The sequence below is a fragment of the Fundulus heteroclitus genome, chromosome 18 (genome assembly GCF_011125445.2).
Source record: "Fundulus heteroclitus isolate FHET01 chromosome 18, MU-UCD_Fhet_4.1, whole genome shotgun sequence".
Taxonomy (NCBI): Eukaryota; Metazoa; Chordata; class Actinopteri; order Cyprinodontiformes; family Fundulidae; genus Fundulus; species Fundulus heteroclitus.
Window position 1 is genome coordinate 7,461,247 of NC_046378.1, and position 20,041 is coordinate 7,481,287.

The 20,041-nt window shown below is 39.5% G+C and overlaps 1 protein-coding gene across 1 annotated transcript in view; it reads right to left on the bottom strand.

Moving 5' to 3' along the window:
* Positions 1-20,041, bottom strand: part of LOC105933220 (limbic system associated membrane protein) — a gene marked incomplete in the record, with an annotated part of 539,059 nt that overhangs the window by 280,374 nt on the left and 238,644 nt on the right. The window contains 1 exon segment of the mRNA XM_021321539.2: positions 6,298-6,470. Coding sequence (XP_021177214.2) covers positions 6,298-6,470 — 173 coding nt within the window.

The following is a 20,041-nucleotide window of genomic DNA, read 5'->3' on the forward strand; positions in this document are numbered from 1 at the left end:
GATTTAATTCTAACAAGCTGACATTGTTACACCATCTTTGTACTACAGTTTGTCTGATCATATTCAATAAATTAGATTAAGTATTCTGATGAGGCTCCTTTGTCCGATAAAAAGTACTTTTTGATTAAATATTTTATCAGGTATTAAAGTACTTTTTATGTTCCTTAAAACATTTGGTTGTTTTAAAAGCTTTTAATTACCCTTTAATCAATTCAATACTGTTCAACTATATGATAGCAAGTCCTACGTTAAATTTTTTTAACATGGGACAAATTTCATCTTCAAAAATGAAAACTTTTTTGAGGCTGATGTCTCTATTTTGAATTGATGGTAACTTTATTTCTGTTTTTAAAGGGTCTGTGTAACAAATGCTAACTTCAATTGTTACACAGCAAATATTTTTTTTTAGAATTGAGGCCATGCGGCTCAGTGGAGACACGGTGTGCGATCAGCTTCCTGCTCTGTGGAATCTGCTGGTATATGCAGCTTATTTGCTGCATCTGGGAAGTCTTTGTTTCCGTGCTGGAATAACACGGCCCTTTGGAGTGTGGCTAACGTGCATCTGCGCTGAAAGATGCAACCGTCAGAGTTCAATAGTTGCTGCTTTAATAATGCAAATCAAAGTAGCTGCATTCTCGGCTATTGTAAATTGCATTAGGCTTTGAATCAGACTACCATCGGGTCTTGTGTAGCGTTTGGGCCTCAAGCAGGATTCACATGCATAATGTCTGGCTGACTGGGGTTTAAATTAAAGGCAGAGTTCTCAGAGAAGTTGTGATGAAAATCCTTTGGGGCAAACAAAAAGTGCAGAATCCTCTTGCCTGATCATAACAAGCCAGACTGGGTGCATTGTCAAAGTGCAGATAATTGACCCAGAGGAGTGTGATCGCTGAGACTGTGTCATCAGTGGTTTAATAAGCAATTGTCAATTATCAGAGTTTTCTCCTGACACCACAACCAGCCCCGGAAGGCCCTAACACTGTGACAGAATAAGGAAAAGCTATTAAAAAGCAGAGAATCGTGCTGAAGAAACGGCTTCAATAAACGTGGAGACACTTTTTCATCCACCTGTCTTTAGATTCTTCTGGTATCTTTTAGAGACTGAGAGAAGTCTAATTTTACTTTGTTTGTGGCATACTTATTAAAAAAAAAGGCCTAAGCAACCACCAAGCTGGCTTTGGAGTCCTGGATTTATTTTTTTTTCTCTGACCTAAATCTTATTGGTCTGAACACGACTGCTGGGACATGGGCTTAGATTTACCATGCAGGGACTTCTGTTCATGCTTTCCAGGGCCAAATGTCACATCAAGCAGATACAAATTAAAAATGCTCTTCCCCCATCGTTCTTTGGAATGATACGACAGCCTGGGGACAAATGTAAGACTTGGATGGCTGGTACTCTTTGAACTAAGAACAGAGCCTCTGAATCATTAAATAGTGGTAACCAGGGACGGTGTTAATTGTTACTCAGTAGGACATGTTAGAGAGCACAAATAAGACATCGATAAGGAATAAAGAACAACAGAGGATATTCTAAAAGATGAAACTTCATCTGACTGTATATTTCAGGTGAGCGTGTGAAAAGCCTCATTAGATTAACACCACACCCACACAGTACCTGTCTTTAAAAGAATAATCTCGTTCAGATTAACAACTAGATAGGCTGTTCAGGGTAAGGAAGTCTAAGGTATAGATTAAGATATATATATAGACTAGGAGTATCTTAATCTAATTATGCAACACTTTCTTTAAATAGAACACATTTCCGCCAAGCAGGATCGAAGACAGGTTGGTGAAAATCAATGTACATTTACTGCCACTCCCGACTGGCACAGACGTCTGCCCAATTTATCTGTCAATATTTACAATGAATTCTATTTTAAAGAGATCTGAGGAAGAGCGAAGTTCCGAGAACAAAGTTTTGTTCGACAAAACGGCGAGAAAATTACTTGGGTCTAACAGCGAAGTACTGGAAAGACTATGCCCACTTAATTTTAAATCTACAATCTACAGCGGCGCTTAGCAGAGATTTTTTTTTTTTTTGGCCGGTTTCTGATCACCAATTTTTTAAAGCACTGACCTGCAAATACTAAATTCAGCGGATTCTAGTTGTCTTCCAGTTGCAAATAACAGATAAATACATCTTTCTAGTTCCTAAATACATAAAAACTGTTTAAACAATAACATTTTCATTGTCAAATAAATAAATAAATAAATGGTTAATCATCTCCAAAACAGCACCAAATATACTGATACAGTAAAAAGATTAAGGAAAATAAGAATCTCCTTGATTCCTTAACTTCTAGGTCTATAACTCTTTTCAAGTTACTGACCTAGGAGTTGCTTCATATAATTTTTTTTACAACATCCATAAAAATAAGAGCTGCAATAAACAAAATATCTAACAGGAAAAGAGTTTGGTCTACTGATGAAATTGTTCATTTATAAGTTGTGGGTTAACACAACCTTAAGCAGCATGTTATGTGTGTTTAGCATGTTATATCAGCAATTAGCATGCCATTACCATAGCAAGCCGCAGCTAGCCTCACTAACTACGTATTACTTTCTGTGAATCTGTTAATGTAGAGTTTAAACCAAACCTCCTGAGAAAGGATTTTACTCTAACACCTCCCGGTCAGCAACATTCCCTCACGACAGCGTTGCAAACCTGAAAGTTTCAGGCTTTGTTTTTCCCTGTGTATTCAGCCTGACACACCTCTTGGCCCCTGGTTAAACTGCATTTCCGTTCTCATTTAGGTTGCGAGGACTGCTGCTGTTGCGCTCTTGCCAGAATGGCTGTTTGGCCACATACTGCTGTTTCCATAATACTGCATCTCTCCTCGAGCGCCTCGAGTGTCACGACTTCAGCCAGGGGCTCCACTGAGCGAGCACGGGCCCCGTCACGCCCCCAGGTCACCAATATCCCCTCAGCCCTCGCAGAAAGCCCGCTTACCGGAACAGATACAGCAAACTTTTGTTGCTCTTTAGCCCTCGCGGGTTTGTTTTTATTTTCCTCTCCTTCCTCCCGCTCGTTCCAATTTGTCAGGTGGAAACTGGGTGTGAAAAACGGCTTTGTTTTCTCACTGAGCTACGGGGGCTTGACTTGCAGTTTATGACTGCCTGCTTTGCAAATAAATAAGACGGATCATCACACCCTCTGATATGCAACACAAGCATCGAATTCTTCATGACACCCGCTATGTGATTAACACAATCAGTAAAAGCATTTTATAAAGGTTCAGGTAAATGACAGCGCTGCAGATTCTAAGGATAACCTTATTTTGCTGTAGTTGTATTTATAGTCTGGCATCACAGCTGATCGGCTGGCTGGATTTAGAAAAGACAATTAGCTCTGGAGCTGAAACAGATAGCTGTGAACCAAAGAGTAACTAAGTCAATCACCTAATCTGATTTAGAGTGACTTGAATGGATGGCACCTATTTGCAGGAGAGAAAGTGTTCCCACATACAATAAAGTAGATTTTTTTTGTAGATTCTGTCTGTCTTTCTGTTTGTGAATGAGTCTGGATGAGTTTTACAATGCAAATACAGATGCAGGGCAAACAGCAAACAGGACATAAACAAGTCTGCTGATGTTAAGATTGTTGTAAACCTACTTGCTACTAAGTCTTAATGAGTTTAACATGTAGCTTAACAGATGCAATAAATAAATGATTATAATTAATTAGTTACAAAGCTCGGCCTTTGCACAAAGCTGCTAAATGTGGTGAACGGATGAAGCAGCAACACAGTAAAGCACCAGAGTGGTTGATACATTGCTTTTTTTATTCATATATCGCTCAGTCAAAATGAGCATACATTTCATACACCATTTTAGAGAGATTTTATGCACTTAGCATGACACATTTTACAACACGGTGACAACAGCAGCTAATATCTGGTGTAAAACTATTAAACGATACATCTCACTACCAGACAAATCGCTCTCCATAGCTCATCCTGAAGCCCACTAATCAATAAAAACCAGAGATGTTACAGAACATCTTTTGTCATTGAGCAGAACCCTAAAAAAAAAGTAGTGTGACCTTTATGGCTTCATAGACTTGACCACAATTTCTGATTTTAATAATGCTGTTTAATTTTTTATTCATTTTTTTGCTGCTTAACAAAAGTCTTTGGGGGTCGCTTGCTGTGTTTAAAAAAGAAGGTTGTGTTCAGATTCAAGAGCTGATGCAGACCGTTGTCTGAAGCCGGTCTGAGACAGGGTTGCCATCTTTGGAGTGGAGATCAGAGGGCCACACAGTAAGGGAGGGGCCAGCATGAAAAAAAAAAAAATCTTGACTAGCACATCCTTGCTTTTACGGAACAACCAGAAATTACATTTTGGTCGGTACATCTTTGTCATATTGACCAAGATGTACCGATATGAGCATATTTTCAACCCTTGGACCAGAATCCCTGAGGAATGTTTCTGAAACCTTATTGAATTTATGGCACGTAAAATGAAGGCAGTTCTGAAAGCAAAAGGCGCTCCAATGCAGTGTAAAGCTTGGTCTGAAACATAAAGTGGAACTTATACTGACCTTCAGTGCTTTAGATGGTGTTTGCTCCTATAACTGCTCATCAAACAATAAAAGCTGCCACTGTGTATAGTATGACAGACTCCAAGCAGCAGCAGCAGCAGGTGAAAAGGGATTTAGTCTGAGGCCAGGCACTTTCCTTATTTACGAAAGTGAGTTTTGGAAAAATAAAAGACAAGAAATAGAAGGAAAGCAAGAGTCTCCCTCCAGAACAAGAGCTAAAGTTGCCAACCCTGTCTTTACAAATGTTTTAGCGTGTTTGCACCTGTCCTTAGCTTGTCTGGACATACATTAGGAATATCCAGTAAACGGCATAGCATGATTCTAACGATATGATGAGCTAAAGTAAAAACACAGCAGTTTCAAGTTGTCACTGAAGAATTAAACACGTACTACATGATTTATTTTATTCAAACAGAAATCCAATATTTATTTCTACTGCTACTAAAACAAGGCAACATATTGATTAATACAATGTGTCAGCACGCCGTTTCTTTATTATTTCTTTGTCCAAGTTTTTTGCCACTGGGAACATTTCTAAACTATAACTTTGAAAGTAAGGAAAACTTGTAGCCAACTGTAAGCCAGTTTAACAGCAGTGTGCAGCAGCAGGTTGGGGAGGGGCCCCTCTGATTTACTGCTGCAGACAGCAAGCCAAAACTGAAATCATCTCATCATCTCATCTCATCAATCATCTGAAAGCATCTCATTTAAAAATGTGCAAACAGCACAGTATTACAGAAAATGACAGTGGTTATGACACTTGTAACTTTTTACAACATGTGTATACGTCAATACCGGAAACTGGCCCATGACTACCCAGAATGGATATTCTACGAATATAATAAACGGAAGGGGGTGGGGTGGGGGATGCAAAGTAAATAGTGTCAGAAAATGAGCAGAGTAAAATCAATGCAGTGGAGTGCTGTGTGCAGCCCCTGCAATGCCAGCTTGACAATATTAAAGTGCATCCCCGTGTTTTTTTTTTTTTTTTTTTTTCCGGTGGGTGGGAGGCAGGGTGAAGCAGAGCGACGTGCTTATAGAAAAAACAGGGGCGGGGGGGACGCTTAATCCGCTTTCATTTCGTTTCACTCAGATCACGTGGTCAGTGGCATCTGCCAGTGCGCCATCTGAGTATGACAAAGTTGACAGGTTGCCCTGTCTGAGCAGTGATCAAGTGTACTGTCAAAGGTACTACAGATGCAACCAGAGCAAGAAAAAAAAAAAAAAAAAAAAAAAAAGAAACACAACAGTTTGCTGTAAGTTCAAACTGATGAGAGGGGAAGCAGGAATCGGAACCGTTCTCGCTCCCCACCGGCTGCAATTCATTCAATTTCGAGATCCAAAGGTGACAGGAAAGTTGTCATCAGAGCAGAGCAGACAGCTCCCGTCTGTTATCCTCCTCTAAAAAATGTTCCCATTTGCTGCCACAGCACAAACAAATCGCATATTTCCAAACAATGACGCCCTTGTCCAAATAAGTGATTTAAGATGGAAAGCAGTTCGCTGCTTTTACGCACATATCAATTGCTAAATATTAAATTGCGTCGAAAGTCGCCGAAAATCCTGTTACTGGACATGTGGAGAGCAGAAGCTTCATGCGAATAATGACTAGAATTCTTCATTTTAAAGTTGATGGAGAGGGGAAAGAAGTCTACAGCACGAAGAGTGCAGACGCGTCTTTCCTGCAAGTGCTAAACAGTCGCTTGCAGGAAAGATGCTTCTGCCGGGAGGAAAAGTTGGGAGACGACTCTTACCTTATAATCGCCGTGTCGCCCTGGCGGATGGTGATGTTGTCGGTGGCCCGCTGCATATCCACACTCCGGACGGGGAATCCTGTAGGGATAAGACAGAGCAGTCTGAAAAAAGAAGCCTGCAGCTGCCTCCAACTCGATTTGCGCCCCACATGCATCTTAAAGCGCGTCTCCGGAGCAATAGATCCAAACGTGTGTGGGAACCAAGAGCAGTGGTCCAGACTTCTGCTGTAAATAAAACGCAGAATGACTGCCGGTCCCAAACAGTCAAACGGGATTGACGAGAGCCTGAAATAGTTCGGGGCTGGGGGGAGGAAGACCAGTGCGGGGTCCTCGCTCTGTAGTCCAGTGACGCGTAATGCGCTCCGCGTAAAGGGACTGCACAACCCACAGCGGAGAGATGCAGGCTACTGTTTAGAGTCTGAGAAAATAACTCCCCACCTCCTCCCCCTGCCCCCCCCCCCCCCCCCCCTTCTCTCTCTCCCGCTCGTTCTCTCTCTTTCACATTATCCAGCCTTTGACTGCTTGGCTCCTCTCATTGGTTGTCAGGACAACAGCACCACCTGAGGTCCCTTTCAGTGACACACAGCTGAGAGGGGAGTCAGGGACAGCGTGAAATAACGTCACTAATCAGGAAGACGTTAACGAAATAGTAAAAAAGGTGTTTCCTTTTAATTTAAACATTAATGTTTAAATTAAAAGGACAACAATGGATTGTTCATTTTTAAAATGAGGTTCTGTTGAAAAGTTACACGCAGTTACTATTTTGCCTACGGTAGAAGTCGCTTGGCATCTTCATTTAGCATAAATCCATGTTAATTGGTCCTGGAGGCTGAAGTGAAAAGTGTTCTGGGGCCAACGCTGTTTATGTGAATGCTGTTAAATGAATCATCAAACTTTTGTCATGCTTGTGTTGGACTGATATTTATAACTGATATTTTATGTTTTAAATACAAATATTTTATATATATATATATATATATATATATATATATATATATATATATATATATATATAATCTTTGTATAAAAAAGATTAAATGTAGGATGTATTGAGTGATTCTGTGTTTGATACATAACTTTATATACTTTATAGGCATAGTTTTGATGTCTTTACTATTTATTCGCAACGTAGAAAGTTAGAAAAATAAGGGAATTGAATTGGTAGTGTGTGTGTGTATATATATATATGTATATATATATATATATATATATATATATATATATATATATATATATATATAAAAATATAGATAGATAGATAGATAGATAGATAGATAGATAGATAGATAGATAGATAGATAGATAGATAGATAGATAGATAGATAGATAGATAGATAGATATGCTTGATTCACTCATTTAGGTAACTTCATGCGTGAACATTTTCTTTTTAAGTCTGGAAAAAATAAAAGATGGACTGAAAAATATTTATGCTGCATTGCTAATCCTTGTTGATTTGACAGTAAACAGCAACATTCACTGGTTGCCTGGCTAGGAGCTAGACTGCACTAGTCTGGGTGTGGCTTTATTATTAAATCCAACTTCAGAGACAAACTGGACCCCGCAAAACTCTCCTGGTGTCTTCATTTAATTGAACCCAGAAACTGAGGCTTATGGCTACCCCGAGAGGTGCCACAACTAAAGGTGATGTGGACCCTCTTAACACAACTCAGGCCTTAAAAAGACCTTTGCCGTTTCTGTGAATACTGGTTAATGAACCTGTAAACTGTCATCTGCTCAGTGTTGAATTGTTATTTCCACCAGTGCCTACAGCTGTGGTTCCATATGTACTTATACACAGGTACACACAGGCACAAACCTTTTAGTAGAACTTCTGACAGTTTGGATATTATTTAATCAGTTGTACATTTATAGGACTGTATAACCTTTTCTGATGAATATGATTATTTAGTGTTTCAGTATGTTGTTTTGGAAGTTTTTTTCTGTCTTGCAACTACAACAAGCTTGAGGTGTAACGTTTTTTTACGACTTCTGAGACACACTGAAAGCTCATTAGTGTGACTTGAAACACAGAGGGAGGAGTGTATGCAAAGGGACACAGTGGGGATCATCAGAGTATTATCATGATTAGTCATAATAGATATTTAGTTATTGGGAACAACACCTCCCATGAAGTTTTCAGACCTTGAAGAGTTTCACTGGTAATAGAATTCTTTGAATAGCAGGCAACGGGTGCTTAAAAGGTCCTAAACCCTTTGGGTATAACTTGGCCAATTTAATTTGCATTCTCATTTAATGGTTGGACCATATTCAAGTAATTTCTGTGGTCCAACAGTCAGTCACACAGGCTTGATTTACAAAAATCCTGTTCTAAAACAAGGAAAGATGCCCTGACTTGGATGGGAGTCGAATATCAAATTTGCTGTTGCATGGCTTATTTTAAATTTCTCAACTTGTGTCAGAGTTGAAAAATACATTGAAATAGCAAATTTTCCTGCTGCATACCTATAAACAGATGCAAACGTATGATTCAGGAATGTTTGTAATATATTTTCATGAACTGTTTACCAGCCAAGTAAGCTCTGTCATTTAAATAAATAAATAAAACAACTCCTTCCTCTTCACCCACCTGTAGAAGAATGAATCCCTCTATGCTGCAACAGACAACTTCTTCCAACCTTTTTCAGCCTCAACTGTCGCTTCCTACACCGGATTACATTTTTTTTTTCTCTTACAAAATCAAACTAGCGTTCCACAAAAAAACATTCTATGTTTCTTCCTCTGTATTGTGCATTAATTCTGATTGTAAGGGGAATCAAAGATGTGTTCAAAGGACCAGTAGGCTCAGAGTAACAGTTTAGAACAGTAGAGTCGGCATTTCGCTTGACTGCACATTTATTCTTGTATGCTCATGTGTTGCACTGTGCATTCTGTGCATCATAAGGATTGGTCACAGTAATAACACAATACAGCAAGACTATACGATGTGAGAATTCACCTATAGTCACGTCTGTATCATTAGTTACACCTGTTCCATTGCTTGTTGACACAGATAGCAACTCATCTAATCGCATGGTAGCAATGCATTCAGAATTCAGGTCTGTGGAAAATGGCTTTGAATGTGCCACACCGGACTGGGGTCTTTTTGGATGGAGTTTTCACTTTCTCCCCATGCATGTGTGGGCTCTCCATGGATATTTTGGCTTCCACACATAGTGCAACAACAGAACTTGTTGGGTGAATGTGTCACTTAAAATTGTCCCCGGTGTGTGTGCATTCTCCTTGGAGAACCACTTCAAACAATTAGTTAGAAACTGTTATTTCCAACTAAGAAATATCTCCAAATTAAGACCATTGGTGTCAAAGGGTGAGTTGAAAATGATTATTCGTGCTTTTATCTCCTCACGGTTGGACTATTGCAACAGTCTTTTTACATGTTTGAGGAAGAAGGAGCTAAACCGTCTTCAGGTTGTCCAGAACTCTGCTGCAAGGCTTTTAACTCACATAAAGAAAAGAGATCACATTACCCCAGTATTGGCAGCTTTGCACTGGTTACCGGTTCAGTATAGAATCCAGTTCAAAATTCTTGTCCTTACTTTTAGAGTCCTGTATAATCTAGCTCTTCCCTACATTTCTGAGCTGATACAGCTCCGTAGTCCCATAGACTGAGGTCATTGGGCCAATCATTGTTAGTGGTGCCACGCACTTATTTTAAAACTAGAGGGGATCGCTCATTCCTGGCAGTGACTCCGAGGCTGTGGAATGTTTTGCCTCTTTCTTTACGTTGTTTGGACTCTGTTGCTTCTTTTAAAAAGCAACTAAAGACGCTGCTATTCAAGCAGGCTTTTAATTAGACATGTGGTTTTTATGGTTTCGTTTGTATGTTTTTCCATTTTGTTTATTAATGCTGTTTGAGTATTGCTGTATACTGTTTTTTTTTGTATTTGTATTTTACTCTGAAGCACTTTGTGATTTTTATCTGAGAAAAGTGCTATATAAATAAATTGTACTTACTTACTTTACTCACTTCCATTCTTGTACTTGCAGCTGAGCGAGAACATGTACTAATTTTACTAATACAGTGAGGACCGAAAATAGGTCCTTTTCTTTCTGGGCTAAGGGTTAGATTTAACACTACGGTGACAATTAGGTTGAGGTTAGGTATATACTGGTCAAGGTCAGGCTTAGGGCCATAGAAAAGCTTAAAGATTAGTGGAAATCCATGGAAGTCAAGGCATGGTCCTTACTCTGTACATTAAACAAGGATGCACGTGTGTGTGTGTGTGTATGTGTTATGTAACGTTGCCCTCTTGAAGCAACTGCTCGATGCTGTCAGGTCAGTACGGACACAGATCTCTGAGGAATGTTTCAAACACCTTTTCGAAATCTAAGCTACAAAGGAATAAGGACGTTTGGTACAGTAATAAGCAAACGTTGGTCAAACGTGGTGACTAAAAAAGTGTGTGCAACGTGGGGAAATATTCGTCAGCACGTACAGAGTTTCTGCATAAAATTAGAACAATATTGAGTAAAGTTAAAATTGGGGTATTGTAATTTAAATTGCCCTTAACATAGCAATGGGGCAAATGTGCAATACATGTGTGGTTTCAAAGTTGCATTAATGGGCCAAAATATTTTTCTGATATACACATAAAATTCCTTACAGCTTAGTGTTGCTTAAAAAAAACATCATATACTACAGCATTAAACCCATAGAAAGATTATGCTGCAGCTTTCAATCTGGGTATCCTTGTATGCTGAAAAAATTACAAAAATACGCACTGGTGTGATGAGGTAAAAACTCTATATGTGGAGCTCATTTAGAAGTCTGTGACACAGGCTGTCTAACTGGAAATAATAATAATAATAATAATAATAATAATAATAATAATAATAATAATAATAATAATAATAATAATAATAATAATAATAATAATAATAATAAAAACCATATGTTTATATCAGTAAATGTTTGAAGGTGTAATGCCGTTTCATATGTTAGGGATGACAAAAATCTTTTTAGCAAGAGGTTTTTGCTGTGAAGTCAGACCTGAAACTTTGCTGCCCTCCACCAATTCCTCTAAGCCTCTGGTAGTAGAAGCAATTTTGAAGATCCCACAGTTAATAGAGGAGAATGTGCTTTTAAAACCACCTTAAATTGGAACTACTGGATTCTGAAGAGGAGAGCGGGGCACGTTATTGCATACAGATTTACACAGCTAGAATCCCATGTGGTGTTAAGCTATATTTTTAGTCGTACATTCTCTGAAGTCGGTCAGTGATCTGTGAGTATACAGCAACGCAGCAGCTCCCACATATTCCTAATAATGAGCCAGTTATTCTCTGCTCTCACCCATACTAAAGGACTCACAAGAACACAGACAGTCAAATTGAGGGTTGGAAAATAATGGGGTTATAACAATGTTGGTATGGTGCCCACAAAGCTAAGTATTGTGGTTTTCATAGTATATCAAGGACAGTGGCGGACTCTTTGAAAAAAGCTCATAAACAACAGGAGTTAATACGACAAAAGTTCTTGAGAAGCATGCGGGGCTATGAATAGTAAGCTACAACTGGTAGAATGTATTCCTTTCTCCTTTTTGCTGAGTACAGACCCAAATACGCACATTGGAAATACACAATGCAAACCAAGCGCCTTTTATTATTGAATTTTTTATTTTTTTTTCCTGGTGAAATATACAGCACATTCCTTTGTGCTTCATCTCCAAGTGCTGCATCACCGAGCACCCAAGAGACCTTTTTCAGGACAGCGGGACTGCAAGCTCATAGTACGGCTCAGAGGAATGCAAAAACAACTGTCATTATCTATGATGAACACCACAGTCTGAGGCAGATAAATGATGAAACCGCTGCAGCAAAAGAGGAAATCAGTTTATTTCAGGGCAAAGCAGAACATCATCCGTTATTCATTTCTGCCGTTGTTTTAGAAAGTGAAATGCAACAGTTTGGGAAGAATATTTGTCATGACAATTGATCTAATTAAAGCTGTCCTATAATTACATTAGACTGTTGGTAAATTTAGCTAAAGCCAGGGTTTAACTTAGATTTAAATTGGTTAATTGCTTGGTTTAAACCCTTAAGTTCTTCCGACTCCAGCCTACTCTGCATACCCAGAACCAGAACTAAACATGGAGGAGCAGCGTTTAGTTTTTATGCTCCACTTATCTGGATCAAACTCCCAGAGGACTGTAAAAGTGCTGAAACCTTGAGTTCCTTTAAATCAAGGTTAAAAACCTATTTGTTTAGAGCTGCCTTTTTATTTTTTTTGTTTTGTTCAAATGCAGCAGTTTGAATCGTCTTATTACTGAAAAGCACTTTATAATTTTCCTTGCATTAAATGTTCTTGATATTTGTTGGTGATACAGTACTTGAGAAGTCCTCCTGTAATCTTGGTCACAAAGCTTGGATTAAAGGGCAGCTAACGAGGTGTGATTCAGATACTACACATTATGAGGTGCCTTGACTTTCCTCTCACCTCATTAGTCAAAAGGACTCTCAAAGGGTTCCTAGATCAAAGCAAAAGAAGTAAAGAATACAATATTTTAATGTCATACACTAAAAAGGCAGGAATTCCACTAGTGATGCTACTTGTTCACTTAACATGTACTGAGCATCCATACGTGCCAAGTGCTGTATATTGATCTGACAAATCATTTGATATATCTCAAATTCAACTAATACTTGGGTCAAAACTTGCACAGTGCTGCTTTAAAAATGTTTTTTTTTGTGTGAAGCAACTGCTTTTCCAGTTAAATAATGAATTTCACAATCAAAGATTTCCCAATCATTGGGTTCAGAGCTATATTTCAAGCAGTTGCTTTTTCTCCATTGTAAAGTAATGAGTTTTGATTATGAGTCACGATATTGCTCTTGTTCTTTATATAGTTTGTTGTTTGATAGTCCATCAGCTTTACTTCCTGTTTTAAGGCCTGAGTGCCCTCACATGAACATGACTATATTCATGCTATTTATAGCTCAGTTGCACCACAGGGTTTCACTTAGAGACATAAAGGTTTTACTACAGCCTTGTAGGTGTGATAATAAGGTGAATTTCACACTGGCTACCCACAAGAAAACAATTGAGAGAAAAAAAAAGTGATATCTTACCACAGCATACCAATGAACGTTTGTGTCCTGGTGGTTATTCAGTGTTTTACTGAAAATATTTCCACCCTTTGTTTTCTTTCCCTGCTGTCAGCGCGCACAGACGGCAAAATCACGTCAGTGAAGTCTTAGACCACGTCCACATTAAAGGGGACATAATATGCTTTTCAATGCCTTCCTTTTTTACATTGAAATAGTTTGGTCATGGTCTATTTAAAGTGTACCGTATTTTTCGGACCATAAGGTGCACCGTGAATTAACGTGTCTATGCGTGTCTTTGTCCACATATAAGGCGCACCGGATTATAAGGCACATCACATATTCTTCACAAGTGTGTAATATCACTCTGCCACTTCATGTACACAGCTCTCTATCCGTCTCTGTCTGGAGGTCAGAGTAGTTGGACTACACTGCCCTGTTTCTAACATAAGGCCAAAATAAACGTAACTTTTATATTGAATTAACTTACTAGGTTTAATGATGCTAGCGCGTACTCCGGGTGCGGGCTGTCTAAAGGCTCCCACATATTTGATCATGCTGTGAACTGCACAGACTCCGCTCTGACTCTCCGCGGATGTTTTACCCTTCATAGTCGAGCGTACTGTTGCCTACATTTCTTGTGACAAATTCCTACAATTCCCACACTTACCTCACATGACTGATCAGCTGTTTCTGCTGCTGCCGTCTTTCCTAGATATTTTAATATCGAGCGTAGTGTTGCCTACAATTCCCACACTTTCTGCCAGTGGGACAAAGCGGTGGAACAGATGGTAAAATGCGGGATGAGCTAGCTGAGCACCTAGAGCTGTTACTTTCCAGCAGGCTCCCAACTGTCAGTGAGAGCAGAGAGGGACTGTGATGCCGCGCTTCCTTGCGACCGCCTGCTTGGAGCAGCTCAGTGTATCAAGCTCGGTGTTGCATATAAAACAGTTCGATGTAAAGACTTCTTGCTGCAGAGAAGTCGTAAAAATTGAGCTCTTCACTAACCTGTACACACGGACCTCCACGGAGTAAACTACCACAGAGAATGTGGGGGCCTTTACATGAATGCACGTCTAGTTTAGACATTATAGTCAGGCAGACTTGTAGACAGCTCAGGGGTCTGATCAGGTGGTGACACAGTGTACCGTAATGCTCCGAATATCCTTTGAGCAGAGTGGCTGTGTTGCTTACCAAAGTCGTACTTACACATTTTAACAGATTTTTGAGCGCATTGTAACCACATCAAATTGGTCAGTAAGCCTTATACCGTAATCATATATAAGGCACACCGGATTGTAAAGCGCACCTTCAATCTTTGAGAAAATCTTAGGATTTTAAGTGTGCCTCATAGAACGGTAACATAATACGGTAACTGAAATACTTTGGTCTGAATTCCTTGTTTTTGTGGCCCCTCCTTTACCCTAATTTCTGAGGTGCATCTGAGAACAACTTATTTTTGTGCGGTCTCTGTAAATGCAAATAAGGCATCTTACACCTCAACCCCCCTCCAGTTCGCAGATCGTTCCACTTCACCCCATTTGGCCATTTGTGTAGTATGCTGGGGGATAGTGTAGTGAACAACCGGACATTATGACTCATTCATTTGTAGCTTCAGCATCCTAGACATATCTTTGTCTGATCTATTCCTTTAAGATCACATTGAACATGTGGAAATATATTTGTCTGTGTGTGCTATCCAGTTTGCAAATGTGCAAAAATTCACGAATCTGTATTCAGATCTGCAAATGTGTACTAAGATCTGCAAATGTGGGCTACGATCTGCAAATGCGTAGATTAATCTGTAAACACAGAGACACTAATGTCTGAAGTATTTTCGCTCCGAGACCCAGAAATATAGACACATCATTGGTTACAAGTCATGCGGCTTCTCCATTGGCTCTCTTTACACACATGATCTTTGCTACACTTCTGCCGTGAGAGATCCACAAATGCCTAAGAGGATTTGTATGTGTAACAACCAGGTTTATGTGCCCTGAGCTCAGGCTCACAGGCTGCCTCTTCAGGCTGCAGGAGTTAATGTGACTCTCACCGTTTCACCAAATGATCAACTCAACATCAAGCCCTGCAGGAGCCTGATGACGACCTATTCATTTCCATCTCGCTGTTAGCAGCTATCTTTTTACTTTTCCAGGTGAAACTCATGTGAACTCCCATAGCCAGAAGAGGCAGTCTGTGATGCTGGCATTTTTATTTATTTTTTAAGATGCAATATCAAAATTTCTATTTAGTCCTTTTTCTCCTACATTTTCGCCTGTTTCCCTGACTGGTCTATTAAGCCTAAAAATGACAGTACTAGCCTATGTTCATCATAACTGGAGGAATTTCCTCATTTCTCTACAAAAGTTCTGACATTTAGACTCTAATGGTGAGTCATGCCTTCCGATTTGAAATGTTCCTGACAGAAAAATGTACAAGCTGAACACAAGAAAATTTAGAATACCCCAAACCCAGTAGTGGAGAAATTTTACAGACTTTATTATACTATCACACATGTTTTTAAGCTCCTTGCTACATCTCATCTATTCCTCAGTGTGTGGCTTTAATTATCATTAGATCCGCTCAGGCCTTTAAACATCACATGCCTTGTCATATCTGATAACCCTCAGCATAACAACTCAGTTCAAAATATTTGACACATAGTGGCCTTGTTGTTTCGAATGGTCCATTGTACCTTTAATAATAGCACCTCTATGCATGGTACAATTGGGTCAGCAATGCCAAATTAACCAGAAAGATGAAGACATCTTGATGACTGCAGATGATGACAGGTGTTAGATTTAGCTCGATATCACACTTGCCAACCAAAAGTAAGGGTGCACGGTAAAACAAAACAAGAAGGCAAAACTACGCAGTGTTAAGTTGCACTTTTTTTTTTTTATCTGGCAGTCTAAAATATTGTTTTGGAAAGACTGTGAAACAGCTATCAAATTTCACACTGAGTGCAAATGACAATGTCTGTTAACCTAATGATGTGTACAGATGGAAGTCACAGTGGGAAGGAAAGAGGAGAACTAGCAAAGTTTTCACAGGAGCTCCATTCGTTCATATGTGAGGCATTACGGCATAGGAGCTAAATCATTTTGGTCTGTGAGAGATAAAGAAACTCTGGCTTGTCATGAGGCATATACAGCAACGGGCCACTTTATTAGGTACACCTTGCTACTACCCCATTTAACCCTCAAAGCAGCCTTATCGTTTATGGCATAGATTCAACAAGGTTTCAAAAACATTCCTCAATGAAGTTGGTCCATACTGACATGATAATATCACACATTAACTGCAGATATCTTTTGGCTGAGCATCCATGATGCAAATATTACCAGTACACCATCCCCAAAGGCTCTCTGTTGAAATAAGTCCAGGACACTACTGAGGGCTCTGGACTTCAGGCTTTAATCTGCCGAAAGTAGCCATTAGAAGATTGGTACAATGTGATCATACTGAGATGGATAGGTGGGCTCCGGTGGGCTGTGGAGTTTAAATAATGCTTGATTGCTAAAACGGGACCTGAAGTGTGTTAAGAAAACATCGCCCACATAATAGGGCATTCCTCAAATGACGTCAAGTTACTAAATTTAGACGCATACGTCGCGGCCATCATGTGATCGTTCAAGCCAAGTGGTAAAGTTTGCGTAGTTTACTTGTTTGAGTCAAATAGTGAACAGATCTGTGGGGAATATTGCCTCAACAGACAATAATATGGCAACAACAAAAAACCACTGCGTTGGTATCTGCTGCAGTGATGATGATCGTGAACATATGAAGGGATATTTTTTTTTCCATTGATTTTCCAAACCCCTGAAGGATTGCAGACAAATGTCAGTGTTGGATACGAGCTTGTAACCTGGAGGACTCTACTGTGGAATCTGACCAAAGACACCTAAATGTGGTCTCTAAGTTTCCTCGGTGGTAAGGAGCCAACAGTTGAACATCCAGACCTGAAACCAGCGACTGCAGCATCTGGGCAGGTAGGATCCCTTTATTTGGCGGCTTTAAAATTTCCTACAATCCATAACAGATGTTCATGTGAGCTTCAGTGTTGCATCGTCCGCTCATTATCAGCGACTCTGGGCTTGTTTTTCTCTTAAGTCGTTTGTAATGTCCTTGAGTCGGCAGTTGTGGTTTCTTGGGGTTGTTTCTGAACATGCAGTCGTTTTTTTTGGGCTTCGTTTTTTTCAGACAGAACGCCTTTTTCTGGTTATCACGCCACACAGCAAGCGAGCGAGTCTCAACTCGCTCCCCCATGTCAACTTTTTTACAAGCAGCAAAATCCCGGTGTGTAGAAACAGCAGTTAAAAACGTACATTTGTGAGGATTAGAAGCTGCGTGTGGTGGTTTTCTTGCTGGTCTTCTGCTTCTTTTCATGGATCAAGTCCATGTTTCTCTCACAGTGATCTCTTTTGTGTATCTCTGTGGAGGGGTGTGTGTCTGTGTGAGTGTGTGTTTAAAGGTATGACCGGATCTGATAGTCTGATTACAGCAGGATGATTGACTGTTTTTAAGTCTATTTTCTGTAATAAGCTCTATAATAAATTAAAACATAGGCCTGTAATAATGCATATATTTTTTGTAGCATTAGCTGTGATTCTACTGGTCTTCCTCGCATTTTACCCGTTGTGAGAGAGGAGAGGACAGCCTCTCCTACCTTTCTACTAATACTGCTTTCTTTCCACTCATTTTGAGCCCTCTACATTTCAACTAGTGTTACACTGATACCGATACCAGTATCGGACGGGGCCCCGATCCAGCACCAAAATGGTGGTATCGGTATCGGCGAGTGCCAACAAATAGGGCACCGATACCATTTTGATGTTTGTATGTCACTTGAACGCAGCCTTCTCTCTCCCGACTAATATTATACATGTTATATAAGTTCATGAAAGTTGCACTTTTGGCATTTGAGAGCCAAAAAAGAGATTATTCAATTATTAATGTAATTTTACTGTCGTACTGTTGCACTACTATTATAAATGTTATGATTTCAAGAATGTTGCACTATTTTGGCCTATGAGAGCCAAAACTTTATTCAACTATTGTCACCCATTCCAGGTAGCAATAAAAAGTTCTACTACCCAAAGTAGTATGCAGTTCTTCATATATATACGCACATCAATTTCAAACGGATGGTATCGGCCAATACCGCACAGCCAGGTATCGGGTATCGGTATCAGGGCCAAAAAATGGCATCTGCGCAACACTACTTTAAACCAACATTTAAGCTGTTCTATGCTAGGTTTTCTTGATTGAAGCAGGTTGAAACGAAGCTCCTGGGACGTTGTCATCTTCTAAAATGATTAGTATTGCGGTTGTATTTTGCACTGTTCCTGTCCGACCAGCCGGGAAACCGGGCTGTCTCGGGAAAAATGTGACGTCATTTGAGAACCGCCCCATTAAACCACTACCACCAGCCTGAACTGTTGAGACTTTGTTCTGGCATGTTTCACTAATGCCAAACACTTGCGTAGTAGATGCACACTAAACAGCCTCTTTATTAGTTACATATGCCCCACTGCTTGCTAACACAAATAACAAATCAGCAACTCAATGCAGTTAGGGAAATAGCTAGTTACAAACTATGTTTTAAGGTTTTAGGGGACCTTAAATTAAGTAATTTTAATAAACCATGTTTCCTTAAAATACATTTTTTAAACTCACTATTTTAACTTTTTTGTATTTTGCGTAGTTTATCATTTTGGAGCAAAACTCCTTGCTTGGAAATTTTACATCCAGATTGTTTCTCACTCTTCAGATCATGGCATCAATACCAGCTAATGAAAGACAAACAGCTGAGCAGTTACACCAAGTGGATGTTCTATAATGGGATTCTGATTCTCCATCCACCTCTTCTCTGCAGGATCTCACCTCTGCATGAAAACAAATGACAGTCAGCGCTGGTGTGAGCTATAGAAAATCAATGAGCCACAGACTGCTCTCATGTCATCTTAGTTTCAAGACCCAAATGTGTTTTGCGCCAGCCAATGGTGGGAGGCGTTCTCAAAACATTCCACATAGACAAACTTAGATTTAAGCGATAGCACAACAACCCTTAGATGTGATATGAAAAGAAACAGCGTGTCTTTAAATATAAAAAAAAAAAAACATATGCATGTTGAACCCTGGCATACATTTCACAATTCTATTCTTGGCAGCAAAATGAAAGACTAAAGTCAATCTGGTACCATCCTTTGAAGCATACATTGCATATCAAAGCAGATACTCATGCGCATTAACAACACATAGTCATCTAGGCCTGAAGCCTTTTGTTTTCTATACAGTACCGCTTTCTCCGTCAGCAGGAATGTAAAATGAGGCCAACCTCTGACACAACTCTACCTTTATTGCAGACAACACCGTGAAAAGACAGCTCTACATTAGGTGGTGAAAAAAAAATACCTGAACAACGTTCTGTCTTATCAGTTGACTGCACTTCCCTAATGTTTACAGGTCGCACTTATTTTTTTAATAAAAAAAGGTTAGATTCATTTATTCACAAAGTGAGAAAGGAGAAATGCTCATTTTCACCTTTTTATATCATGGTTAGAAAAATATACAAAACATATATTAAGTATGCATAAAGAAGCATGTTGCTGTCATGACCCTTGCTGTCTGACATTTTGACTTGACAATGAGTCCATTAGCTGCTAAGGACTATATGCA